Here is an 11,370-nt window from a genome sequence, read left to right as displayed (position 1 = left end):
CTGGAGGTTGTTCTACATGCACTAATTCTAAGATAGGTCTATTTAGGAATGCGCTCTTCACATCCATTTGATATACCTTGAAATCATGGTGAGTACACTATTCCAGAACAACATATTAATGATGGGTGATAACCATCCTATCACTCTGAATGTGTCACTAATGATGACCCATTAGTGACGGGTGCCGACCCATCACTAATGACGATCACCAGTGATGGGTCACAATTGTGACCTGTCACTAACGTGCATCTCCTATGCCCTAAGCAGGCATGTTGCCCGTCACTAATGGTGGTCATTAGTGACAGGTGCATTTATCACCCATCACTAATTCTCGAGTCCCAGTGATGAGTGATAACCTCACATATCACGATGACTCAGTCATTAGTGATGGGTGATAACATCACCCCGTCACTGGTACTTGGTCATGAGTGATAGATGGTAAATGAACTTGTCATTGTGACTCGGTCGTTAGTGACAGGTGGTAAATGCACCTGTCACTAATGATCAAGTCATCATGACGCATGAGGTTACAACTCGTCACTGGTGACCTCTTTAGTGACGCGTGACGTTTTCACCTGTCACTAATGTGCTCATCCCCCGAAAGGTTTTACCTATTTCCTGGCTACATCCTGAAGCAATATAACGATTTGGCATCTGTCTTGTTCTGCAAACAAGGTAATATAGATACAGATATCCGCATCGAGATCACTCATAACATTCATGCCATAATCACCATGTATTTCAAGATATTCATATTGTAGGGATCAAAGTCATGAGATATCCACATAATCAAAACATACGACAGCACAAGTCCACATCAAGAATGGAACTAAAAATTACATCAGTCAAAAATAGAACCACAAATTACATAAGTCAGCATGCCGCCTCCCGACAATGGAACTCGCCTTTCGAAGATATGACTTTGATCATTATGAATGAGGCGATTTGTCCTCGAATGTTGAAGAGTGAAGACTCATCGATGTTGCCATCCGCTAAGCTGAATTCCTGTTGAATGAAAATAGTAATGGAAAAAGTATGCAATTAGTGTGAGTAAAATCATTTTATCATCGGATATTAGTAATGAATTAAAGTAGTTATGAAAAGACTATGCAATCATCTTACATCTAGGGATTTCATATCCTTTGCTACCAATGTTAGCAGCATATGACCCGCAACGTAGAAGCTACGGGCGTTGACCGGTGGTTGTTGGTGGCACTGGAAAGAAAAAATAGTCGGTTCGAAAGAGAAAAAAAAGGGAACAAATTCCTATTGCACCAGGAACAGTGGACTGTATGGCATACATATCTAAGTCAAGTAAAGCACAATGTACAAAAGACAAGTTTGGTAGGATCTTCTCAGACTGTGATAGCCATCAGCATCATCTCACTCTTGCATATATAGCTCTTCATCTCCAGTTAAAAGGGAAAGCTAAAAGTAGCATTTTCTTGAATGATAATTACATCTTATTTCTTCTTCTTTTTTGCGAATACATCTTATTTATTTTTACATGTGCCAAGAGCTACATGTACATGCAGAAAAAGAGAAGGCTAGAGTTAAAAAGAAGAGAACAAATGGTGAAAAGAAAATCAACTAGTAACTACTACATAACATGTTTCTTTTTCTCTCTTATTACATCTAGCTAGAAAATTATGTACGAACATTAGTCACTGCACAAATAGAGCACCAAGGAAATTAACCAGAGATGTTAAAAGAAAAGGAAATTAGCCAGAGAAGCCGTGCCAGTGAACAGAAGGAACTGTCCTGTTTAATTACTTGTTTAGGGCTGTGATACACTGCAAATTTGATTTATTAGAAGGGTTAACTAACTAACTAACTAGAAGAGCTCAAGCTTGTTCCATGCCTCCTGCTCAAACGCCGTGCCACTCCTCTAAAACTGATATACCTAAGGTGTCGTCGTACACCGGCGACCGCGGCGGCGGTGGCTGCACAAAGCAGTCGTCCCACGGCGCGATCATGTCGTCCAGCCCCATCATGAACATGGTATCCGGCCACTCCATGATGGGGAACGGCGTCTCCTCGTCGCAGCTTGACGACGTCGAGGCAGAGTAAGACGTGGTCAGTGTCGTCGGCGTTGGTAATGTCAGCCCCTGGTCGCACAGTGGCACAATGATCTCGTCCGGGTGAATCATCGGCACCTCATCGGTGCAGAAGCCAGGCGACGACTTGCTGAGGAGGAGCTCCTCGTCGTTGTTTCGGCTGGTCGCGGCCGCCTCGTTCTTCTCAGGACGCTTCTGCTCCGGTGATGATGGTGCCCGTGCTTCCGGCGAGTGGCTGATGGGCGGCGGACACCGGTCTTGCTGCTGCGACGGCGGCGGAGAGGGTGAGAGAGGCTTGTGGGTGAGAGGGTCAATCCCCATCTTCTTAAGCTTCTTCTTGATGTGGGTGTTCCAGTGGTTCTTGATCTCGTTGTCCGTCCGTCCTGGCAGGTGCGACGCGATCTTCGACCACCTAACATTTTTAAAAAAAAGAAACTGTTTTTAGTTGTAATCCAACTAGTAACATAATGCACCACACTTAGAGATATGTGCATGTATAGAAGTAGCAAATAATAAGTTGGATCTGTTTTTTCGTATCGCAATTGCACGGGCAACTTTAGCCAGTTTATATCTATATATAGATATAGACACACACACAATAATGTATCGGTATGTTACCTGTTGCCCAGCTGGGCATGTAGGTCGATGACGAGCTTCTCCTCGGCGTCGGAGAGCAGCCCCCTCTTGAGGTCCGGCCGCAGGTAGTTCGTCCACCGCAGCCGGCAGCTCTTCCCGCACCGCAGCAGCCCTGTTTTTCCCACAAACGCGACAATTTTATCATCACAAAAGATTACGAAACCGAGATGGCTATACGCAGAGTCTGGTGACGGATGGACTGCGGATAGGGCACTGCACCGGCGAGCTTTGGCACGGCGCGCCAGCAGCACTGGGCGTTGCCGAGGATGAAGCTGACGAGCTTCTGGTCCTCCTCCGCTGTCCACGGCCCCTTCTTCAGCCCCACCTTGTCGCAGCACGGCTGCCTCCCCATTTGCGATCGCAACTGACCAAGAACAAACTAATCAAGAACAAGCAGCCAGGCTGCAATGCCGGCACGAGCTATATATGTCAGATTGTGAGTTGAGATGGATAGACGAGGAGGTCTAAGGATCAAGTTGCAGTGCTCGCCAGCCTTTATAAGGGAGCAGAGGAGAGCAGGGGACAGGACAAGTCGCCAGCAGCTAACTACATGCAGGTGCGGTAATCTGATCACCAAGGCTCCTCCTTTTCCTCGCTAGCTCCGTGCATGCGTGCGCGTGACGTCGAACCCAAGTCTCAGCAAATTCTATAGGATCCGCTAGTCCATTGCACACGTGTCATGGCCCTGAGGCTGAGCGGCGAGCCCGGGCGGCCGTCGGCACCGTTGAGCGAGCGTACGTGCCGCCCTGAGGCCTCGAACTTCTGCTCATGGGTCCCTTTTGCTTGGGTTGCAATTGCAAGTGCTGCACTGCAAAGCTTCTGCCTTTCCCCTTTGTGCTTAAGAAAAATTATCTCCGGTTAATCACAGAAAAATTATCTCCGGTTAATCACCGATTTTGCACCTACGCGGAAAAGCTGCACTGCCGACTAGTTTTATTGCGATCCTGTTCTTGTCCAGTTGTCTGATTCGATTTACACGGTAGTTGTTTACTTGACCTCTGCAGAGTGTTCAGTCATTGTTCTAGACGTTCAGATATTTTGTCCCTTTTTTTTGCTGGTCCTGAAATAAGCAACTTCGATGGAATGTGCATGTGTAGGATATTAAGCATTGGCCAGCGATTCAGAGGTTTGCAGCCCCCATCTGCTGGACTTGGTGGACAAAATTTTGGCAGCCAGAAGGCTTCAATTTTAGAACGATGCCACAATGCAAACAAAGAAAAAAAGGCTGAGCATTTTCACTCTTCTTGTCAGTATAAGGAGCTTCCCATGACATCACAGAATGGGATGCTCGCAAGCTTGAGCTCCGGATCGATGATCTTGACATTTTTGTTCTTGAAAACGTTGTACTGGAAAAAATGCAGCAAGGACAGCGCTGGATTCGGGGTGACTTAGAAGGACTAGAAGTAAATGATCAGCGATAAAAATCCAGAAGTATAGCTCTGGATTTGTTGTTTTAGTTGACCTTGGATAATTGGATTTAACTGACCCACCAACCAACAGTTACAATCAAGACGTCAGGTCTTCAAGAACAGGTCGAATGAATGATCAATTCTTTAATATTTTCCCCTCCAAATTTGACCATATGAATTGAGTGACTTCATGTATTGACTCTTCCAAGATAGGCAAGTTTTGTAATTTTTGGGTCATTGGATCGACTAAAAACTCAAAAGAAAAAATTAAATATTCACTCTCACTCAATTAAATTACGGAAAAAATAAATTAAGTGCTAACTCAGAACTATCCATCGGGTACGCATCCCTACTTCCAAATGCATGCTAAATCTGAATTTCCAAGTCAATGTCAGTGTATGTATAGCGGTCCACTTTATCATTTACCTCTTGTTCGACACTAATCAAGGATGATGAAATTATCCTAGCTATCATCTGGGTCAGAATAAACATTTCTTAGTTAGCACACTACCAGCATGATTAGCACTCTTCGGACAAACAAAAGCATCTGACTTGACCCTATCCTTGCCGTCAGTGCACCGTGTTTCGGTGTCGTTTGGAGGCCAATCCGCCACGGATCAGAGATAATCCTTGCGCTTTTGCTCCTATAATCCATTCACCCATCATCATTTCTCAATCGAATGGGTTGTTAAACTTTTGACATGGGATGAGAAAGGAATCAGCGACCAGAATTAGGAGTGGCCAGGTGCCGGTGCCAGCCATGCAGGTTATCCCTTTCCTTGAGCCACTTCCACACAAAGGGAGATATCACAACACATGATTGGGGGGGGGGGGGGGGGCTGGCCCAAAGATTGTGTTCTCCCAACCAACAAAATACTTCCTCAGTGACGCATGCAAAGGATTAGAAGATTGCATCTAGCAAGCTCATGGCTCACCATCACAAAAGGCTCTCTTTTTGCTGTTGCTCCCTGCAAATCCAGTCTCACCGGACGCGTGTGATCGGGGAGGTGTTGGTGCTCATATAAATGTCATGGATTGGTGGTTAGTTCTTCGGTACCCGACGGCGGTTACCGACTCAGGAATGAAATTCGTTCAGCTGATACAGCAAATTTTTTGTGTGAGAAAGAAGAGGAGGTGTCCTTCACTTCAGTTCATGGCAAGGGGCAGGGGATTGGATGGAACAGCCCAGCTGCTGCCTTGCCTTAGAACTCACTGGTGAAGGATGTAGTAAGATGTGTCAGAATCTTCAGTGACGAACCGGGTGTTGGCACCTGTTCGATCGGCAATCTTTTTTTTTTTCAGAATGGTTTTAACAATTCGCACGGTCATGCTACGGTGGTGGTGCCATAGCGCCTATGTCTGATTTTACTAATGTGGGGACATCAGGAGATGGAACACCTGTTTCCTCGTTTCGCATCCAGGACTCATGATCTAAGATTTAGATGTGGTCTGAACTCTGAAGACTCAAAAGTGTGTGATATCTCCATCAGACAAGTCATATCCGGGAATCGTTTTTCACCGTGTTAACCAATAGTTTCCCTTGTGAAACTGAAGAAAGAACTTGAGAAGTTTTGCAATGGTCTTTCCCCTACTTTTTTTTCATTTCAGATGTTGCCTGCTCCCTTGGAGGGAGATGGTAGCCTGTATTCTGGGATCAGGAATCTGGGACTAAATTAGTCTGGGTTGTACAATATTGCTAGCAAAAAGCATAAAGAAAATGATAAGATTATTGTTTAAGCAGATAGAATATGAATGCTTCAACTTTTGTATAAACTACCAAAATTTTGAAATAACCAATCCCAACGCAAATGTTTTTTTTTTTTGGCATACCTGTCCCTGATATATTATCTCCATCCAGATTTTAGACAGATTAGTAAAATAGTTTTAGGACACAGCATTGCTCTTGTGAAAGTTAGCGCGAACTGGACAGAAGACCAGAAGCAAACGCTGAAGACATGAAGAGCGACAACTATTGGTGCAGTAAAATTTCTTGCCAAATTACAATTCTAGTTCCAATGAGTATACAGGACACTAAAACATTGGGAAAAAAGGAATAAAATAATACCAGTAAGTAAAATTTGTTAGATATATATTGCCTTTTGTGTAATATCCATGTCTCTTGGTTCTTCGCATATTACCGCATGTATATGTGTGTGTGTGTATATATATATATATATATATATATTCTAACAAGGTATTAGAGTTAGATTTTTCTTTGCGACGTAGCTACTCGTCCCAACCCTAGTCTACCCACCATTTTTTTCTCCCATCACCTTTGTCCTTCTTCCTCTTTGCCGGTCAACTTTCTCCCGGTCAAATATGCCTCCTCCAGCAGTCCTCGTCTTCAGTCGGCTTCCTCCTGGCTGGATCCAGCCATCCCCGACACCCCCGCTTCCCCACTTGCCTCGCCGCCGCTCTAGCCGAATCGGCCTCAGCCACTGCTCAATGTGGCTTCACCCTCCCCCTTGCCAAATCCACCTTGCTGCCATCGGATCTGACCAGGCCAACCCTCTTTAGGCAGGTCTTGCCGCTCTGCGCTGCCAGCTTCCCGCTGCCTCCCCACCGGCAGAACTCGGTCGGCTTCCGGCTTCCTCTCGCTGTCAGTGTGCCGCCGCCTTGTTAAGAACAGAGAGTAGACTGTAGATTCTAAAAAAACATGGTTCCTATTCCTAACAAAGTTGACTATCAGTGTCCTTGAACTGCCATGTTGTTCGCATTGTGTCCTTCATATGGCAGTTGGAGCATTACTTTCATTCAAAATAGTTGCATAAGACTGTGAAGTCTGCACCTACTTTGTTTGACGAAAGCAATAGGTTATTAAGCTTCTAGTTCATCCATTTAGTCTCATAGCAACTACACATATGTTTTACACACATAGAATTAATCTAAGATATAGCAATTTAAAGAAGTAAAAGAATATAGCATAACAAAAGAGAGATTTATATACACAAAATTTATAACATGATCATGTAATTTTAGGAAGAATGATAATGTCGAGTACCTAGACAGGAGGGTGAAGAAGACCGTATCATCTAGAGTTGGCCGTTAATAGCAACACTATAAAGAGGATCAAGATGGTGACCAATTTGTGAGGGGATAAAAATAATTTTCGCGTAGTACATTGGTGTAAAATAGCGTGTTAGAAGCAACCTCCGTGTTAGACGACGGTGAAGGCAACATGCGGGCAGCGCTGCACCCTCTCCAGAAAGCCGACGATGTAGACGAAGTGCGGGAGGCGACGCACCATCTGAAGAAACTTGGCACTGTAGATGAAGTGTGAGAGACAGCACATGCACTGTAGAAACCCGGCGATGAATATATAAAAGAAAAATATTGGACTTCTAATATGATAAACAAATAATAAGAGATTGAATATATTTTTAACATGTATTGGATGTTTTTTTTTGCATACCTGTCCCTGATATATTATCTCCATCCAGATTTTAGACAGATTAGTTAAATAGTTTTAGGATACAGCATTGCTCTTGTGAAAGTTAGTGCGAACTGGACAGAAGACCAGAAGCAAACGCTGAAGACATGAAGAGCGACGACTATTGGTGCAGTAGAATTTCTTGCCAAATTACAATTCTAGATGCATGTTTCAATGAGTACACAGGACGCTAAAACATTGGACAAAGGTACCAAAATAATACCAGTAAGTAAAGTTTGTTAGATATATATTGTCTTCTATATAATATCACCGTCCTATAATAGTTTTGCATATTGCCACATATCCATGCATATATATTAGGATGTAGCTTAAATAATATAAGTTGTTATCCCTAATATAGTATTAAAGTTAGGTTTATCTTCGAGACTTAGCAACTCATGCCAACCGTCTACCCGTCGTTTTTTTCTCTCATGTAGGCTTCCTCCTTCTTCCTCTTTACCAGTTGGCTTTCTTCCAGCCAAATCCACCTCCTCCAGCCGTCCCTACCACCGGTCGGCTTCCTCCTGGCTGGATCCAACCACTCCTGATGCCCCAACTTCCTCGCCCGCCCGGTTGCCCTGCTGCCAATCTAGCAATCACTGCCTTAGCTACCACCCGATCCGACTCCGCCCAGCTGAATCCGCCCCGCAACTGCCAGATTTGACCAGGCTGACCCTCTTCGAGCTGGTCTTGCCGCAATGCACCGCCACCTCTCCGCTAGCTTCCTGTCGTCTCCACCGCCTCCTTACCGGCCGAACTCAGCCCCCTCCCTGCTACCTCTCTTTGTTCATGTGCCTCCGATTTCTATTCGTATGCCGTCGTATCAAAAAAACATGCTGCCTCCGTCCTAAAATATAGGGCATATTATGATTTAAAAAAGTCAAACTTTGTAAATTTTGACCAATAATTAGTCAATTTATATGTATGTTTTAATGTAAAAATGTTATATCAATAGATCTATATTTCATAGATCTTTTAATATGGCATTGATTTTATAGCAATTGATAATATATTTGCAAAATAAATTAATGATCATTTTCACAAAAAATTCAAATCCTACTACGTCCTATAGTTTAGGACTGAGGGAGTGTTGCTATTCCTAACAAAGTTGAGTATCAGTGTCCTTGAACTGACATGTGCCATGTTGTTTGCATTGTGTCCTTGATATGGCAGTTGAGAGCATTACTTTCATTCAAAATAGTTCACTACTACAGAATAGTACATTACTATCGGCTCTAAAACTCTGTGGACTGGTAACGGACAGTGATAGTCAGGGACTATCACTGCCGGCTCCGTGGACCGGCAATGAAAGTGGTTATCACTGCCGACTGAAGGATTTGGCCGGCAGTGATTCCTTGGTATCACCGCCGGTTAGTGATTTTAGCTGGCAGTATTGTGCCTCCCCCTTCTACTCCAGCCCTGTCCTCCCTCTCTATCATCCCTCTCTCTCCTCGATCTCTCCATCTCTGTCCCACTTAATACATGCATACAATGAGATATATGTAATGTAAATCAATAATAAAGGCACCTTCATTAATACATAGTAATTCATGTCACACATATATACATAATAGTTCTCACATATAATATTGTAAATGAGTACGATACGACCACATTTAACAAAAAAAAATCACATCTTACATAGCAAAATAGGCATAAAGGTACTAACAATTGACACATTGATCTTACAAGTCACATCATCTTACATAGCAAAATAATGATGATTACAACTAGAACTAGGATTATGACATCTTTACACGTGAAAGCACACTTCTTCTTATTTTCAAAGTTAGTCAATTTTAGCTTGGCTTGGATAACTTGACTGTTGTATGTCGCAACAGCTTCATGTTTAGACTTGTATCCTTTGTAACATGCTCCTTTGAATCTATTAACTTGTGTGTGACATTCCTCCTAACTGGAGAACACTTTACTTTGCCGACCATGATGAACAACATACCATGTCATAGCAGTCCTAAATTTCAGAGAATATGCAAAATGATATACTATAAACCACACTAACACCAAAGAATGTTCTTGCAAAAAACTATTAGGCACAGTGACTCTAACAGATGGCCTTGTTAGGACTTCAGTACTGATTACCTGTTCATAAAGAAAGCATTCTTCTCAAGTTAGCATTTATGTGCCAATCCTACTAGTTCAGAGAGCAGCTTCTCTCAAGGTGAGCTGGACGCCCTATCTGAGGTTGATCTCAAGAGTTTTCTTTTAGGTTAGATAGGGCATCCAACTTATCTTGAGAGAAACTGCTCTCTGAATTAGTAGGACTAGCACATAAATACTGATTTGGGAAGAATGCTTCCTCTCCGAACAGGTAATTAGTACTAAAGTCCTAGAAGTAATAAAGAAATACGGTCTCAAGCCATATCATGATCGCCACTATTTTATTGTATTTCAAAAGAAGAAAAGCAACAAACAAAAACAAAAACAAAAACAGTCACCAGCATCATATGCAACTATCATCCAACGAAAAGTCTATTATTTGATTGGTCCGCATCAGATTATGGAGATAATTATATACAACTGTAGGCTTGACTGGCATAGTGAAAATATATGCAAGGTGCATGTGTAATAACCATCCTAGTTGAGCTTTGCAGCCATATGTATGGTAAATAGTTCTCCAATTTCATCATTTGCAAAAAAACAAAACAAGTAAGAAAATAGTGCAGTTTTCAATGGCTGAGTTTTGAATGAACTTAAAAACATGTCAGCTAGTTGATTGAAGTTCCCTTCCTATAATGTCCTAAGCAAATGCATAACTTGGGATATACAACAATATAAGCAAGTAATCCCATATTTACTTTCTCATTGCTGAAAGGATTATATAGCTCTTTTTGACTGAGAACATTGATGCATCCTTTACATTAACAAGTAGGACTTAGTTTGATAGAGCATTAAAGGGGAAATTAAAAAGGAGACTAAATATTATAATAGTCTTACACTCAAGTTCACCACTTATAAAGAAAGAGGGGAGTATTGGAATAGGACACATGCATCTGTTCAGTTGAAATTGGACTGGTTTTACAAATTATAGTTCTACCTACTTCTTAAATTGCTGCAAAATCTAACTCGAAGTGCAAATAGTTGTCCATCAGGTCAATACACACAATGAATATTATGAACACATCCAGGACCCAACAGGCAAGAAAATACAGTTGACTTCATGAACTCGATGTGCTATTAAAGATGACTTTCATCTTCCTGTCTATGGCAAAACATCCATCGAACATGCATAAATGCACAAAAGCATTCATTCGGGAAATCTGTACAAGAAACGGCCTGCGGTACAAGCAACATCCTATGGTCTACATCAGTACGAGGTCGCGGGAAATTGATGAACAAGAAGAGGAGAGGAAAGGAGAGGAGAAGAGAGGAGAGGAGGAGGATGGCGGGAGATGTCGTCACTAAACTTGGGAGCGGAGAAGGAGTGGACAGTGGGGCTCCGGGATGGGGACGACGGGTGCAAGAAAGGGAAAAAATTTCTAAGTGTCACAGGGCGCGAGGCGTCGAGCAGTATTATAGGGAGAGGACTTTCACTGCCAGCTGAAGAAGCCCATCGCTAGTGAAAGATGACCTTTACTGCCAGCTCAATAGGACAACTGGCAGTGAAAGGGGTTTCACTACCAGCCCAAAGTCCACCAACAGTAAAAGTGGTTGCATTGCCGGTCAAATATGTGCACCGGCAGTGAAACCCCTTTCACTTCAGGTGCGGGGAGCAAATAAATTTGATTTGGCTGCGCACGCGCTGAGACTTGGACCCACAACTTGCTCAAGTAAAACCGAACAAACCGCTATCCTCAATATTTTCGATTGATTTTTTACT

General features: G+C 42.9%; 1 protein-coding gene across 3 annotated transcripts; it reads right to left on the bottom strand.

The window, feature by feature from the left end:
• Positions 1-810: 810 nt before the first annotated feature.
• LOC133896475 (transcription factor MYB20-like) lies at positions 811-3,188 on the bottom strand. Of its 3 annotated transcripts, XR_009905770.1 has the most exons (5): positions 2,913-3,187; positions 2,676-2,805; positions 1,904-2,469; positions 1,123-1,215; positions 854-1,005 (listed from the first exon to the last, which is right to left on the bottom strand). XR_009905770.1 is itself a non-coding variant. In XM_062337090.1 (4 exons), the coding sequence occupies exons 1-4, from the start codon at positions 3,043-3,045 to the stop codon at positions 974-976; spliced, it is 861 nt and encodes a 286-aa protein (XP_062193074.1). In that variant the 5' UTR covers positions 3,046-3,188; the 3' UTR covers positions 811-973. The 3 variants fall into 3 exon arrangements, 2 of the variants coding, with proteins under 2 accessions (XP_062193074.1, XP_062193073.1); XM_062337090.1 differs by lacking the exon at positions 1,123-1,215 and having other exon boundaries at positions 811-1,005; positions 2,913-3,188; XM_062337089.1 differs by lacking the exons at positions 854-1,005; positions 1,123-1,215 and having other exon boundaries at positions 1,744-2,469; positions 2,913-3,181.
• Between the last annotated feature and the right edge of the window lie 8,182 nt (positions 3,189-11,370).

Source organism: Phragmites australis, chromosome 16 (genome assembly GCF_958298935.1).
Source record: "Phragmites australis chromosome 16, lpPhrAust1.1, whole genome shotgun sequence".
In the NCBI taxonomy this organism is placed as follows: Eukaryota; Viridiplantae; Streptophyta; class Magnoliopsida; order Poales; family Poaceae; genus Phragmites; species Phragmites australis.
The sequence above is the reverse complement of the archived record's forward strand: the minus strand, read 5'-3'. Positions and strand labels throughout refer to the sequence as shown.